This window comes from Diuraphis noxia, unplaced genomic scaffold (genome assembly GCF_037042655.1).
Source record: "Diuraphis noxia isolate RWA-SAM2 unplaced genomic scaffold, SU_Dnox_SAM2 contig0002, whole genome shotgun sequence".
Lineage (NCBI taxonomy): Eukaryota > Metazoa > Arthropoda > Insecta > Hemiptera > Aphididae > Diuraphis > Diuraphis noxia.
Window position 1 is genome coordinate 79,889,276 of NW_028301712.1, and position 17,296 is coordinate 79,906,571.

At 27.9% G+C, this 17,296-nt stretch overlaps 1 protein-coding gene across 1 annotated transcript; it reads left to right on the forward strand.

The window, feature by feature from the left end:
* The first annotated feature begins 691 nt into the window (after window positions 1–691).
* On the forward strand, window positions 692–6,013 carry LOC107167350 (DNA replication factor Cdt1-like). The gene is made up of 9 exons (XM_089220582.1): window positions 692–1,332; window positions 2,926–3,105; window positions 3,414–3,961; window positions 4,052–4,173; window positions 4,238–4,338; window positions 4,406–4,568; window positions 4,663–4,826; window positions 4,880–5,081; window positions 5,165–6,013. Exons 1-9 carry the CDS (start codon window positions 1,165–1,167, stop codon window positions 5,305–5,307), a joined length of 1,791 nt encoding a protein of 596 aa, XP_089076708.1. The 5' UTR covers window positions 692–1,164; the 3' UTR covers window positions 5,308–6,013.
* The last annotated feature ends 11,283 nt before the right edge of the window (window positions 6,014–17,296 follow it).

Consider the following 17,296-nt stretch of genomic DNA (forward strand, 5'->3'; position numbering starts at 1 on the left):
TCCGGAGGCTCGGGCCCCAAACCCCCGGGAATGGAAATAGCCAACCTTGGGGGAGGGGGGGAAGGAGACCCCTTCTGGGTCGCTGGAAGGAGAGCATCCCTGCCCTTCGGGCAGACGAATAACCTAACAAGTGAACTCCGCAAATCGAAAATATCCCGTCACGCGCCTGAGTAAAAAACCGAAAATCGTGAACTTCGTAAGTCTATAACTTCAAAACTAATGGTTTCCGCAAATTTATTTTTACACCATCGTTTAATACTCGTTAAGATACATAGGTTTCCGAAAAAAAAAAATCGAAGAATTCGAGTGGCCGCTAAACTAGACTTATGCCATAGTTAGATAAGCAAAGATCATTAAAGAATTAATAAAAACTTACAAGTTACAAGGATATATTTATTTTTTAAACAGTAGTAAAGTACCTAACGAATAACGATGATCACTGGACAGTCAGTTGTAGGTTCTGTGGTTGTAGTGGACACTGATGACTGATGTATTAATATTTCTTAGAATGGATCATAGATGGCGTTAAAATCGCACTTGAACCAGATGCGTTACATCACGATTGAAGATATTATACTGTTCTATGATATTATACAGGTTGCACATCGACTACTGATAAGGTGATATACGATATCAAGATCTATTGCAATAATCACAGATGCCTATAGTATCATAGAACAGTATAATAATATAGACATCTGTGTGGTTTCCAGTCCTGTTTATCCAGTCCGTGTCACGTGTCCGAATCTATTCTGTTTTCGGGCGGCACGGCGAGCTGGTGACAATATTCTGGTGTCCATTCCAAATTTCCAAATTCCAATAATTCGAATACTATCGATTAAATCAAAACCATCGAATAGTTCAAATGGTCCGGACTATCGAATAATTCGATATTACCCATCACTAGTCGTATCAGGACCGAAAGAAGTTTCATTAAAAAAATAAAAACCGCCAAAAGACCTAAAGATCGATATTTGATTTGACCTAATGGCGAATACGGAATAGGTATTTTTACATTTTTAGTACATCATTCGGTATTTCGGTCGCGATCCGGTCACTCGACAGCTTCATACTTTCATAGATACTAATAATATACTATATTCGTTCATTTTGATTCATTCAGTCGCGAACTCGCGACCATCGCAACTCTACGTTGAAGTAAATATGGATACTCAGAAAACATTGGATAGTTTCATCAAAAGTAGAAAAAGGCCAACCAACGAAGATGGTTTGCATAAAAAGGAACTATTGAACAATACTTTTGGATTAAACAAACCAACTAGAAAATTGTCATTTGATTCTACCTTACAGCAAACTGCTAAAAAGCAAAAGGTTAGTCAACTATATTAGTATAAGTATGGTAATATTGATACCTATATTATTATATTCCTTTATTTTAATGGAGATCGTATTATTTACATATGACATGCAATTAATCAAAGTATTTTTTTTGAAAATAATTGGCTTTATTTGAAGAATTACAATCTATACAGTATGTACAATAAGTAATATTAATAATTTACAACAGTTGACAATGAATAGTCGCATGAGGAGGAAATCCCACATTTGTGACACCTCTTATACATTTATAAGTTTTCACTTAAGTTTTCAAATCACGGCATCATTTCCTCTTGAGGCGTCTGGTTAGGTTACCTGAAAGTGTTAGTGAAGCTAACTCTTTGATTAGTTGGTTGGGAATATTTTGAAGTTTGGCGTGGAAGCATTTGTAGTAGATAGCAGCTGTATTGTCGATGGAAGGTAATTTGAGGTCAGAGTTTAGGGTCTCGTTCGAAACGAACCAGGGTGCACCAGTGATTAAACGAATAGTGATGTTTTGAAAATCAAAGTATTATATAGTAAATGTATCATTTATTTATGTTTGATTGAATTTGAATACACTGAAATAAATTATTTTTATTTAAGAAAATATTTCTTCTATTATAGAATAATTTACTTATACACTATAATCTGGTTTAATTTTAGTAATCCCTAACTTAACGAATAGCTGTTATAATGGACAAAATAATAAAGTCCTGGCAAAACAATAAATATTTTAATTTGTCTTATAACAGACATAGACAGTAATGTTTCACACTAGGGGCATAATAATGAACTATAATTACACAGTAAAACTGAAAAAACTATATTTTACTCCATTATATTGTACATGTCCACCCAATTGTTTTAATATCGCCTGCAAACGATAATGTTTAATATAGATGAAAGAATATTCTATTTAAATGAATTATCAAACAATACACCTATATCTCAAAATTGATTTAATCAAAATTTATATGATAAACTACAAGTATTTCCCTATGTTAAAAATAAATTTAAATAGGTACTCATAACTTATTTACAAAACTTTTATTACTAATATACAAATAAATTTGGCTGTAAAAATACTAAATTCTTTCTATAATGGACACTTTTTATGGTCCTGTGATTGTCTGTTACAGGCATGTGGCATTGTAATAATATAATGTATGATAAAATTGTGCAAAAATGCAATATATTTTTACTACTTATTTGATAGTAAGATTTTATTTCTTACTAACAAATCATTAGCCATGAAATAATAATTGATAGAAATTATTGTAATTCTAGAGACTTAGAATCATACACTAAAAATAAATTATCTTCTATATAATACAAGATTACGTACACATAGCAAAACGTACCTTTGTCATGTGATATATTAAGTATTATAATATTATGGTAAAAACCTATGTAGTTTAAGCTACCTTAGCCATCAAAGTTCAAGCTTTTATCCATTCTAAGATAAAACCAATACATTTTCTACGCTTAAATTTTAAAAGACATTGGGCCTACCAAAATAATTGTCTATATACTTGTATCTCATAGCATTTATAATTTGTCAACCTATCAATTAACATTATTATTTATTATTTAAATTATTTTTAGGTTGATTCTGGTACAATACAACTAATTGGCCAAAATAATTTAAATTCTTCTATTGTTAAAAACACTAAAGTTGCTGAAAACATTTTGGAGAGAAAAGAGACTGAAGATAAAAATGATGTCCGTTCAGAGAGAGCAACAACCCCGGATCAATCACCATCAACTAAGGCCAAATTACGTAAAGTATGTTTATCAATAGTTGTGTTAACTGAGTGTGAAAAATAACTAAATAAACAATTAAATTCCCATTAATTGTATTTGTTTTAAAACTAACAATTATTATTTATTTCTATAACTGCTAATAAGTTAAAAGGGTTTCTTTCATCTTTATGATACATATAAGTGTAATGAAGATACAAAGATAATCTTATTATTAACTTTGACTATTCTTCATGCCTGATAAAAACAAATCTAATAAAACAATAAAAATAATTAAATTTGTTTTTTATCCAATCAATTATTATAAGCTCACATTTATTGAATAAATTTAGGAATTGGATTTGGGTGAATTTCGTAAAATTGTTCGTCGTAAACACAACCTTAAGAAATTACAAGAAAAGATCAACTCAGTTGAACAATCACAAATTGATCTTAACTTTGCAAAATCTAAAGTAGATGCTGCCAAAAGCCATTATTTATCTTCGTTTAAATCAGTTGATCTCATGGTTGATACCAGCCCAGTAAAAGTTGGATCAAGTCCAATAAAACGATCTCAACTTAAACCTACAGCCTTATTTCTCACTCCAGCCCAATCTATGGTTAGTCCAAGGAAAGGAATGATGACCTCTCAGATGACACAGGCCAAAGAATATGTTTCGCCTAGAAAGTTATTAGATGAAGTAGGATCTCTTTTGGCTATGTCACCATCAAAACGATATGCTGCGTTGGCTGATTCTAAAGCATTACCTATGCCTTTGAAATACCGTATTTTGGATGAATTATTCAAAGCTTTGGAAACTGTTTCATCTATGATGTTTGGTAGAAAAGAAAAGATAACTTTTAATAAACTCAAACGTGGTGTTCAGCAAATGACTAGAAAGTAAATTAAATATTAAATTATATTTTAATTAATAATGTTATGAGCAAATTACGTTTGACTTTTCAACATTTTACTAATTTTCTTTTTTAGAAATTTTACTGAATTGCATTTGGCACAAATTAAAACTGTTGTACCAGATTTCTTTAAGTTTGCATTAGTAAAATCAACAAAAGAGAAATCTAGTTTTGAATTAGTGATAACTCCTAATTATGGTAAATATTTGATATAGTAATTCATTGTATATTTACGGAAATTGAATTTTGATATGATAATTAGGCTCAGTGAACGAAGATAACATAAACTTGATTGAACTAACAACTCAGAGGAAAAAGTCATTTTCTAATGCACTACTTGACATTTTGAAGGAGCATCATGAAGTATAGTTAAAAAATAATTGTAGCTAATTTTATTTTATTAAAATAATTATTTTTTATTTTTTTCTAGAAATATTTGAGAAATCTAATTCCACCTATAGTGATTGACAAAGATAAAATAACCAGATGGCATCCTGAGTTTGATGTTGAAACTGTGGAAGATATCATTCCTTCAACATTGCCCAAAATTGAAATAAACAAACCAAAAATAGTAACGGCAAAAGATTTATTGGGTATTTAATAATTAGCTCAATAAAAATATTTAAATTATGTCAATTAACTGTTTGAAAATGGTTATACATTAATGACTGTTTAATTTTTTTCTAGACAAATCTCATACATTGTTTGTTTACAATAATCGTTTAAATCGGACTCTCACAACAATGAACAATGAAAATAAAAATTCAACTGAAAAAAAATTTCCAACAACAGACGCAAAAAATGCTTTAGAAGGAGCACTTAAAGGGATTCCTAAATCATTTTTACTAAAGGTTTTTTTTAAATATTTATAGTTTAACATGTATACTTAAATATTTATTAAAAGATTCAGGAAAAGCAGGCGGAAAAAGCAAAAGAATTGATGACCCAATCGCTAGATCAATTAGATGAAGATAGAATGATGAACAGATTACCAGATATTGCTAGAAGGATGCGTACCTATTTTGTACAACTTCAAAGAAATGTTATGCCATTTGAAAAAGTCATTGGTCAATTGAAGCAGAGTTATCCTGAAGCTATGACAGACCGTAATTAAATATCTGCGTTCCTCATTTAATTTATTGATTTATAATTTTTTTTTTTTTTTTAAATTTTTTTATCATTATTTTAGACGAATGGAAAGCTCATATACATCTTCTCCAAGAAAAAGTACCTCATTGGATTGTATTAAAAAGTTTAGATGGAATTGAACACATTCGAATTGATAAAAAAGTTAAATTTGAAGAAACTGTGATTAAAACATTACAAAAATGATTTTGATATAACAAACTTAACATTTCTTTAATTTTATTGATTTATAATTTATGCTTTTATTTACAGTTATTAATCTTAAAATATTTTTTAAAATCATGTAACCACCTGTTTGCCAAATTTTTAAATGCCTTTTCAAAATTATTTGTTCAAATAACATAAGTAATAGAAAAGTAATGTATTGTACTTTTGAAATAATCCATTTGATACTTGTTTTTAGTAACAGTTTTAATTTGTATTTATATATTTATACTTATATTGTATGTATAACATAAATACCACTCTGCTTATCAAAATAACATGACATGTCTTTTTGAAGTTAATACATAAATATTTGTATAGGTTATGTATTTAATAATCTACATATTTTAAAATAAATAAACATAACAGTTCTTGAAGATTTTTAATTAATTGCAACAAAGTAGACAGTAAGAATATGGTTAAAAAATAATAATTTAATTTATGCAGAAAATATCTAAATTTCTTTACTGTTCAATTAATAAATAACATTATTTATATTTTAACTTAATATATCATATTTTACCTATGTTCCATACTATATAAAATATTATTATTATGTTAATTTACTTTAAGAATGTTATATGAAAATTTTTAATTATTATGATCACATATTAAAAATTGTATGACTAAAGTTTCAGCTATCATAATACAAATATTCTAAGTAATAAAATAACCTTTTACAATTACACATACTGAGTTTTGTTTAATATACCTATAATGATTATTCTCATTTAACTAGTTCCCAAATGTATTCAAAACTGAATTAGTTTTTATATGAAATTTAATACATATAAGAAATTAGATTAATAGATTATAAATATATAAATTTAAAATCAAAATAATTTGAAAATGTTTGTTATTTCGAATACTTTTATTCCAAATTTAGATGCTTATAAATAATATTTTGGATTTACAACTAACTTATTTCTTATTAACTCTAATAACAATTTATTAGGAATCTTGTATTCAATTTTCAACTATTCTGACCTAGTCTAAAATTTTCTATCGAATTTTTTATCTTTACATACACCATAAAAAGAATAAAATGTTTGTACATTTTCATCATGTATGGAAATTGTCTTATAAACAATAAACATTTAGAAAAATTGAAAATACCTATTTACGCTTATTATTTATTAGATTTTGAGTTACACATAAAAACTGAAATGATTTTGTCGAAAATTGGATGGATTTGTATAAAAATTGCAATTTTCTAAACTTTTTGTTCAATTTCTCCCAACCTTTTTGAAATTTATTACGAATTTTTAGATTCTGAACGAAACTCTTAATAAAAAGAAAGTTTTTAAATATATACATATATATATCAGATTGTTTAAGAAAATATAATGATTAAAATCATTATGTATTTAGTTTATGATTCTGATTCAACTCTCAAGCATGAACTATTAGCAATTGCTTAAATCTGTAATCAATCATTAGCGTATACACCAAACTAGATCTTTCTATTGGTTGAAATATTGGGTCCGAGTCCTCTCCCCTCCAAAAAAAAAAAAAAAAAATAGACAGCATTTTAATGAGTGAGATTTATTAATTAAAATAAATAAATAAATAAAATTCTATTTTTATTAAAAAGTTCAAATTATCAAATGAAATGATAAATGACAAAATGTAATATAAGAATTTTATTAAATTCTGCGACTAAGTAATATATTTTCGTGGCCCCACAGACGTAATTTCAATAAAAAAAACTAAGGGTGCTTATGCTATGCATTTTGTCATTTTTTTTTTTTTGAAAGAAGAAGTTTTTGTCGTTTTTGATACACAAGCACGATCCTTATTTGAGGGTGCTAATTTTAAAATTGGGGGTGTTTATACTCCCTAATCCCCTCCTATTTGCGCCTATGCGTGACCCACTATTTGGGAAACGTTGTAAGTAAAGCATATAGAAGCATAAAAAAATATGATGCATGTTTTTTACATCGATTTAAGATTTTATTTATTGCAGTTGACTCGCGATATAAACAATTTCAAGGGACCAAGCAAAAAGTTCGATACTTCGGAAGTTCGTTACATCGAAAGCATAAATCAACAAAATTCGTTTAAACGAGACTTAAAATAAAATTCAAAATTTAGATTTCATTAGATTATTATAAATACATACATACGTAGATACCAAGTATTATTACAATTTTATTAAATACATACATAGGTATTGCATGCATACATAAGTTATTATTTATTAAAAAGTGTTTTTTGTTTATTACGTACATAATATCTATATTCATTTTTTTTTAAATCAGTGGTTTTTTTATTTGTGTCAAGCAATTTGCGCTTTCGTGGTAAATAGTCTTGTCCAAATTAAAAATATTACAAAACACACGGTCGTCTATTATCTAAGTAAGCTAAAGATTCAGAAACAATTTCCCTTGAATATAAAACTTTATATTTTTAAATTATTATCCCTTGGTTTAGAGGTTGAAGTTTGGAAGTTATGGACAATAACATGTTATTGTAGTTATGACAGTGCAATAATCAACGAACGATATCTTTGTTGGTTTTGCATGTCATTGTTGAGATGATTATCTATATTTAACAGACGTGTATCTCATAAACAACAACATAAATATTATCTTATCGCATAAAAATAGCCAAAACTAACTCGTAAAATTCGTAATATTAATCTCCAAAACTGTAAAAATTCGCAAGAGCAAGAGCTTTGACCAAAAAACTTCGTTATTTAGAGGGAATAAATGAATAAATTTACATTTAATATTTCTTTACATCATGAGATTTTCAAACGAATAACAGTTTTATTCGTTATATCGAACTTCGTTATACCACGAGCAGGCCCGTAGCTATGTTTGGGGGGGGGAGGTTAGGAGTCGTTTCCCTCACTAAACCTAAACGTTGGCCTTTCTAAAAATATTAAAAATTAGAAGTTATAATATTTTTATACCTACATAATGCCCCCTTAAAATTTGGTCTGACTACGGGCCTGACACCTGACCACGAGTTTATAGTGTTAGTAATTTTTTTTTAAATATATCCAATTGCTGTAAAATTTAAACTTCAAATGACTTTAAGATAAAGTAGAGTAGGTACGTATATATTTATGATATTTTTTAATTTCTGTAAGAACTACTTATGACTTTATGAGGTTAGGTTAGATTAAGATTTCTTACCAACAAAAACTGCAATTTTCATCAACATTACATTTTGTAAATATTTGTCTGTAATTTGTTTAAATAAATGTATTCAAGTTTATATTGATGCAAGATAAATAAAAATTTTATGAAATGGGCGCAAAATAATATTGATATTTTAATATATAAATTGTAAATATTATAACTTAATATAAAAGTTGACAAGGTAATTCCGTTGATAGAAACTTTTTCTTGTGTATTGATGGTCAATGATGAGAACATTTTTTGTATTTTATGATTTAATCATTTTAATCAATTGTATTTACAATTTTACACACCTAAAGTATTTGTGAAATGTTACAATGCAATGAGAGAGATAAATATTATATCCATATATTATATTTTGCATTAATTCTGGAGGTTTCATTTTATGTCTTATTGTAGGTACTATAATACCACTTGTTACAAGTGGTCGTAAGAATTGTAACAAAATTTCACACTTTTATCCTATTACACGATCCTATAATTCAAAATGTTGATAATATTTATAATATTTTATCAGGTATATATTACATATTATTATAGGTATTTGTTATATGGCCGTTGTAGTATTATAGGTACATTATTACCTTTATGACTACATAATATATAACTATATAATACATAATAGTATAATACTATATACACATTGCTACATTAGTAAATGATATTTGTATATTGAATATTAATTATAGTCAGTAAAACAAAAAGTTAAAATTTGTAAATATTGTGTGCACAGTTCTCTGAATATTCGTCTATATTATAATTTGTTTATATGTATTTTAATTTTAAAATGTGTGTCAACTATTGTTACCGTCACGTCTACAAAATATCAAAATTGAATAAAGTGACATGAATTATAAAACAAATTTTCAATTTAATAAATGTTTGTTATGATTAAAAAATTAAATATACAATAGGTAGTTATATTTTCGTAGTACAATGTACAAATAGTAACTAAATCATATCCGGTTCATATAATAATTTACATATTTTAAGTATTGACGGTATCTTTTATAATAATTTAGTTTTTCTATATTGATAAAAATTAATTAAACAGAACTATTTTAAATATTGTATATTTCAATATAATTTCAACGCTTATTATTTATTAGATTTTGAGTTACACAAAAAAACTGAAATGATTTTGTCAAAAATTGGATGGATTTGTATAAAATTTTCTAAATTTTTTTGTTCAATTTCTCCCAACCCTTTTGAAATTTATTACGAATTTTTAGATTCTGAACGGAACTCTTAATAAAAAGAAAGTTTTTATATATATATAGAGTGATTCTTGTGGGTACAGTGTACCCGGTACACTAATTACCTCGAAAAGTATTTACTTTTTTCAAAATATTTTTTTACATGGTTTTAAGTTGTTAAAAAACCAACTTTTTTTTAAAAATATTTTTAATCCTTATCATTTTTTAAGTTTTTTACTTTTTTGAATGACAACATAGAGTTTTAATTTCATATTTCAAAGCAGAATATTTTTCTAAGTATTTTGAGTCATAAAAATCGAATTTAGGGCTAGTAGTTTTTGAGTTATAAGTAATTAAAGTTTAGATTGACAGAGTGGAGTGGTACGGGGTTACCCAGCAAAATGTTTGTCCACTACTCCGCTTGTCTAAACTTTAAATACATATAACTCATATAAACTACTCAAAAAAAATAAAAAACTTAAAAAATAATAAGGATAAAAAATATTTAAAAATATAATTTTTTAATAAAAACGTTAGGTTTTTAACAACTTGAAACCATGTAAAAAAATATTTTGAAAAAAGTAAATACTTTTCGAGATAATTAGTGTACCCACTTAAAATAATCACCCTGTATATATTTAGCTTAAATTTTGACGAAATTGTATAATTTAACAAAGAACAACAATTTAATAAACAATTATCTATATACATATAAATGGCTAAAATTTATTTTTACAATTTATTTTTCTCAAAAATACGTGAACTGATTTTTAGAATAGAGGTTAGATGTTTGATAGTTTAAACTGCTGTGTTACATATTATCACTGTTAAGTCGATTCGTTCGTAAACACAAGATCAAAAATCGACTAATAATTCATAATTCCATAATATATTATTCTAGGTATTGAATATTTGAATAGTTTTTATAACTGGGATTTCATTCAATTTATCTTATTTTATATTATTATACCTATAATTTCAATTTTCAAATCATCAATGTACCATGTAATAATTTGTAAAGTGAAAAAATGCACGAAAAGGAACAAATGTTTTTTTTTTTACTCGGTGATGAAATTAATTTTCTTTTATTTATTTGAACTTAGTAGAACCTTAATTGAATTTCGAACTACTGGGCGATGCTATTTAGCATAAAAAGAGCGAAAATAGTTTGAAAATTATAACCGGGCAAACAAAAATAAACCTTAAGTATGATATTGTAATTTTGGTAGTACGCTACCTTAAAGCAGGCATTCTTCAGCGTAGTTTATTAACTTCAACATTTCAACATATTCACATACGGCATTCTACATTCTGAACACCACTGTTATTGCTACCTTCGCTGACGATACAACGACTATTTAAAAAAAAAATGTCGACCTAATCAGAGCCCTTGACGTACGTCAAATATACACCTTAATTAATTCCAAAACTAGCTCAACCTGTTAAGAATTTTTTTTTTCTTTATTAGTTAAGCAACAGCTACAAAGGTTATTAGCTTTCTACAAAAATTTCACATATTTACAATTTGCATTTTGTTATACAAATCAATATTTTTTAAATATAAGATTAAATTATGGCAGTTGGAATTTGGACCAATTGCTTCGTACAGGCTGTCGGGGATGTCGAAATGTTTTCTAGCTTCATTAAAGTTTAAAAAATCACGAAAATCACGAAAATTCGTAAATTATTTTATCCTAGAAATTCATAAAAAATTGTTATTTTATATCTAAGATTTGAAAATTTAATACAAGGCTCCTAAAATATTTTTACAATAGCAGTTGAAAAATAAAAGAAATGCATATTCACATGTTTTTTTTACAAGCATTTAAATTTAAATGTTGACAACATACGTAAAAATCACGAAAATTCGCAAATTATTTTAAGCTAGAAATTCATAAAAAATTTTATTTTTAAATCTAAGATTTGAAATTTTTTAATAATCTATAATATATCCTAGACAGATAAACCGTCTCCGTTCAGAATCGTTTTTCGTATACAGTCATAGGCGTGCGCAGGGGGTATGCAGGGTATGCAGCTGCATACACTGAAGTTCTGTGAGGGGCGGACATCGACTCTGGAAAATTGAAACATCCAGTTATCAGTTATCAACTACCAAGTATTTGCGAAATACATACTTCTTGTATTATGTAATGGTATTTATTACAATATTTTTTTAATTAAACAGTAGGTTTTTTCAATATTTGTGAATTGTGTATACATATTATCAGAATTTTATGAGCTTAAAATAACTTTCAGGGCGCGCTGTTGTCAGCCTTCTGCATATCCTGAAAAAGAGGCCTGCGCACGCCTATGTATACAGTGATACCTATCATTGCATTCAAATTTAACCTATCCTAGTCAGAAGGTCCACTCCCCCCCCCCCTAATGTACAGCAGAGCGATACCTACTTACCCGCTTTTTTTATCTTAAATTCTAGATTTCAAAGAATATTTATAATAATATTTTTTATTATTAGATTTACCACATAGGTATCATCCATTTAAGCGTGCCATACTCGTACATGCTTTTAAAGACATACGCCCTTAGGCAATATTTAGAAGTATTAAATATTATTGTTGGGGTCACAAAACTCACGAAAGTAATAATATAAAACGAGTATAGCTTTTACATCAATAATCTATTAAAAATGTGTATCGAGTATATTTTTAATGAATAATGAAAAACTTATAACATTCGTATACCATTTAATAATGTAAAATATAAGTTGTTATACCGACATCTTTGCACACAGTTCTTAGAGTTTTCAAAGATATTCACATTCTAACGTCTAACCCTACATAATATATTAAAAATTAGTGAAATACAAAAGATAATTTAAAAACTATAGTTATAAAATATATTTTATTATTACAGAACAATTTAGTGGAGTTATAATCTCGTAAATTGTGTCATATTAACAATAAATAATAATGTTGCACGTAAACGCAATATCGATATCAAACATCGTTACCAAACACCCTTTCCCCATGTTATGACCAAGGTCGGTGTGCGCTTCGCGTCACGTTCTGTACCTTTGTGGACATCGGTGAGGATTATCCCCAGTCCGTATTTACTTCATGTTGATGGAAATTTAGTATACTAATAGGTAAAAAAAATATTACCCAATTATTTTTCTTTAATTTTTAGTTTGTTTATGCCAATTATTAAGAAACATTTTTGGAAATTTTTTACTTTTGACCCCCCCCCCTCCCAAAGTACCAACTGCATTCTCTTTCTGATCTAACGAGGTACTGAAATCGAAAATCGAAGCACTTTTACTGCCCCAAAACGTGATGACAGACACAAAAAAAATAAAAAAATAAAAACACACATGGTAAAATCGATACATTCATCGCTCCGCTCAGAATCTAAAATAATACGCTAATACGCAGTAATCATTATAATAAATTAATCTATATAGTTCATTAATTTTGAAGTCAAGTCATTTTTGAAGTTTTTAAATCATAATATTATTCATATTAAAAATTTTAAAATATTTTGCATAAAGTATACTATTATTTGTATATCAATAGTTATTAGTTTATTACTAATTATTCATAACAAAATATAATAATTAGATATAGAAATCATTTTAATCAAAGTCTTATATAAATGATTATTTATTTCTAAGTTATAATTTTAGCATTCAAAATTTAAAACTATTGTTAATTATTCAATTCTTAATTACTTAATTTTTTTTTCAGCCGTTTTGCATAAATAATTTAAACTACTATAACAAGTGTATTGTGTATTTTATTACATCAATACTATCTGTATTAATGTATAGTTGAAATACATTAATAGAAATGATAGTTTAATACTTACTAGCTGTAAAAAATTATTGTTTCAGCAACAAATTAAGTTATAATGGATGTAAGACAAATCACTAAAGCACCATATTACGTTTCCAATCACACACTCCATCAAGGCCTCTCCATATACCCTTTGTTGCAAACATGGCTAATACATACTACAGAAGATTTCATAACAGCCTTTTAAATCACAGTAACCCACTCATGCGCAATATATCTTCCTTGACTATCTCTGGAAATCGTCCCAAAGGGCTCTAGCGCAAATGGTGTAGAAACCTACAGACATACTAATATTGAATTTGAATACTCATGTTTTTTTTTATCGTAGTACCTCCACGGGGAGGCTCCTACTATCTGTTAAATCGGTCAACTTTATCTATTTGTTTATTATCATTATTATTTTTTAATTGTTATTATTATCTATTTACTTCCTCAATAGTTCTTATTGTTCATATTTTTGTAACAGATCGAATAAAACATTTTAAAAAATAAATAAATAAAATAAAATATTAAAAGTAAACTATTTCAATAAATGGCGTAAAAAAAATACACATAGATACCATATTAATTGCATTCTGGTATACTGTGTAATATGGTAAAATATGTATCTAATACTACAGTGTGCAAAATGTAAAATAACTAGTAATGACAAATTTTACAACTTAAGTAGAACTTAATCCCCTACTATCCAAACTTCCATCTGCTTCTATCCCAGGCAACTCGATTAAAAGACTTAAAAGACAGTGGTGTCGTGACTTGCTAGCCTAACAAAATTCTTTATTATGTCATAGTACCTCCGCTGGGAGGCTTCTGCAGTCTGTCTAATCTATCTTTTTTATTTATTTTAGCTTTACCATAAATTGTTTTTATTGTTCTTTTTTTTTGAAACAGATTGAATAAAAAAACTTTTTTACCAAAAAAAAAAAAAGTAGAACTTATTCAAACATCTGTACATCTGTTTGTGTTTGTTTGGTGGAACAGTATTTTTTTCACATTACAACATTCATTCGTTATATTTATCATACATTTATAATATATTAATATATCCAATATGAAAATACATGATAATTAAATAATATTATAGCAGGTAGGTATCTACCGTATCCGTATGCAGTGAAGTTTTTTATTACTAGTATAAGAAAAAATCAAAGATCAAATATTAAAAAGTGACTGAATTAAATAAGTTACTCAAATTTTTAGTACAAAATATCACAGACGTCTTCTTTTATTAGACTAGTCAAAATAAATACCAATTTAAAATTTGAATTTTTTGACTGCCCTTACTGAGTTTACTCCCGCCCTTCCTCACTATTCCAAAATTCTGCCTACGCCACTGCAGCAGTTATACGACCTATATACTATTACATTATGTCATAATTATATTATAGTACCATATCTGTAATCGTCGATCGATTACTCACGAATCGAGGGATAGGCGTTAACAACTAGGACGTCTGATTTATGTTAATCACTCTTCGCTGCAGGGACGGACTGGGTGGTAAACGGCTCAATATATTCTACAACAATAAACGACCGGCCCAATCCGTTTATACCACCCTCTATGAATACCGAATACCTACTTACCTACTTTTTCGGATAGTTTATCAAATCGGGGCACCTGTTAGGTTAGGTCGCTGGTTATCATTTGCGCATCACTATTGTTAATTTTAACCTTTTTTGTAAGACATTTGCACATTGTTCGGTTTTTGGGTTATACATCGTTTGCGCATTGACCGTTTAAAATGTCCTACATCATTTTGCAGTATTAATGCATTACTTATCATCATTCTTTGATATAATTAATTGGATGCAAGTAAATTGTATAAAAAAAAATGTATATAATGGGTAATATGATACGGTTAACATATATGCGTATACTTTTAAATTGTAAATAGGTACCTAAACAATTAAAAAAATAAAACTACGTTATGTGTCTATCATCATCTCGGAGAGAAAGCGATGTATAGAAAAAAAGGGACATCGAATTAGAACCTAGATTCTGACTAGACGAGAGGATGTGAATAGGGAGAAGAGAGAGAGACAGTTTTTTTAAAGAGGCTCGCTGACTAGCGTCACAACTTCATCATTCTTCAACTGGGATTTTAAGATAAGTCTACCAGTAAGCACGTAAATATTTGAAATTTCTTCAGTGCAATAACTGGTACTTGAGGCTGTTAAGTCCGTCCCTTTTTGTAACGTCACAAGCCGGACTGCAGCAGTTCATACCTGTGTGACTGCGCACACACAAAACAATAACGCTATCTGTTATAAAAAAAAATATTTAGGCACATGATTCCTAAAATTAAATTACATTGTACAACAATACAGGATGTTTACTATTTATTTAATAAACAGTTAGTTAACGAAATAAATCGCCAATCATGATTTTATTCCAAAAATATTGAAAGTATTTTGTTTTTGTTTTTTGAAATTCCAATATATGTTTCGTCCTCACCAATTAAAATATTAACAGATTCCACGTTTCCATCAAAACAATTTATAAAGGTACGATTAAGAGGACGCCACTTGTGTTGTCTCCGTATTACAAGTGCGTAACATAGCAAAAACTGTTTCGCGCGGGAAAGAACCGAGAAAGCTGCAGTTATAACTAAGAAATGAAATTTCACCATATAAAAAGGGAATTTTGTCAGTGCAATATCGTTTTTATTTTTTCGATATCAGAACTACAAAAAAGTTATTCATGCTTAAAAAAATAAAAATTATTTATTATGAAACAACAAGAACTTTTTTTGTAAACGTGATTTAAAAAAAATAAAAATGATATTGCACATACATAATAATTATGCTGTTATAATTCTGCTGCATAATTCTGCTAACTCTTTCTTATTTATAATCTGTAGCTTTCTCGGTTCTGTCCCGCGCGAAACACTTTTTACTATGTTGTGCACTTGCAAGACGGAGACAATACATCCGGGTGTGCAGGCGTCCTCTTAAATGACCATATCTTACTAAAAGCAAGTCCGTTGTCGCATTACAAACCATCCGAATCCACTTATTTTTGCAAACTTAGTCAACTTTTCTGGTAATCCACCGAAGAGGCTTACAAATCGATGGTGTCGTGTCTTAGCTCCATGTTCCTTGGGGAACTCCACAGTTCACCTTTATAGGATAATTAATAAAATCATCAATTATGACTACTTGTGCTCCATTTGTAAGATAAGATACAAACAAATCAAAAGCCACATCACGAGCACCACAACATTCTAATTTTTTTATCAAAATATTGTGGTCAACCGAGTCAAAAGCTTTTTTTAACTCAAGAAACAACCCAATTAACTTATTACCTTTGTCAAGACTGGAGTGGATATAATTATAAGCTAATAAAAGGGCATCATTTGTTGATTTATTTTTCCGAAAACTAAATTGTTTCAAATTATCTTAGGTATATAGAAATTCATAAAAGTTTTTCTTTTTAAATCTAAGATTTTAAAATTAAATACAAGGCTCCTAACATATTTTTACAATAGCAGTTGAAAAATAAAAGAAATATATAGTCACAATTTTTTTTTATAAGCATTCAAAGTTTGAATTTTGACAACATAAAAATTTTTGTTTTTAAATCTAAGATTTGAAAATATATCCTAGATAGATAAACCGTTTCCGCTCAGAATCGTTTTTCGTATACAATAATATAATATCATTGGATTCAAATTCAATTCCATCCATTACAGTAACCCACTTGTAACCTACTGTACAGCAGAGCGACATCCACGACTTACCCGCTTTTTTTTGTTTTTTTATAGATATTTTTATGCCAAAAACAAAATAAAATAGCCATAAAAATACTAAAAGA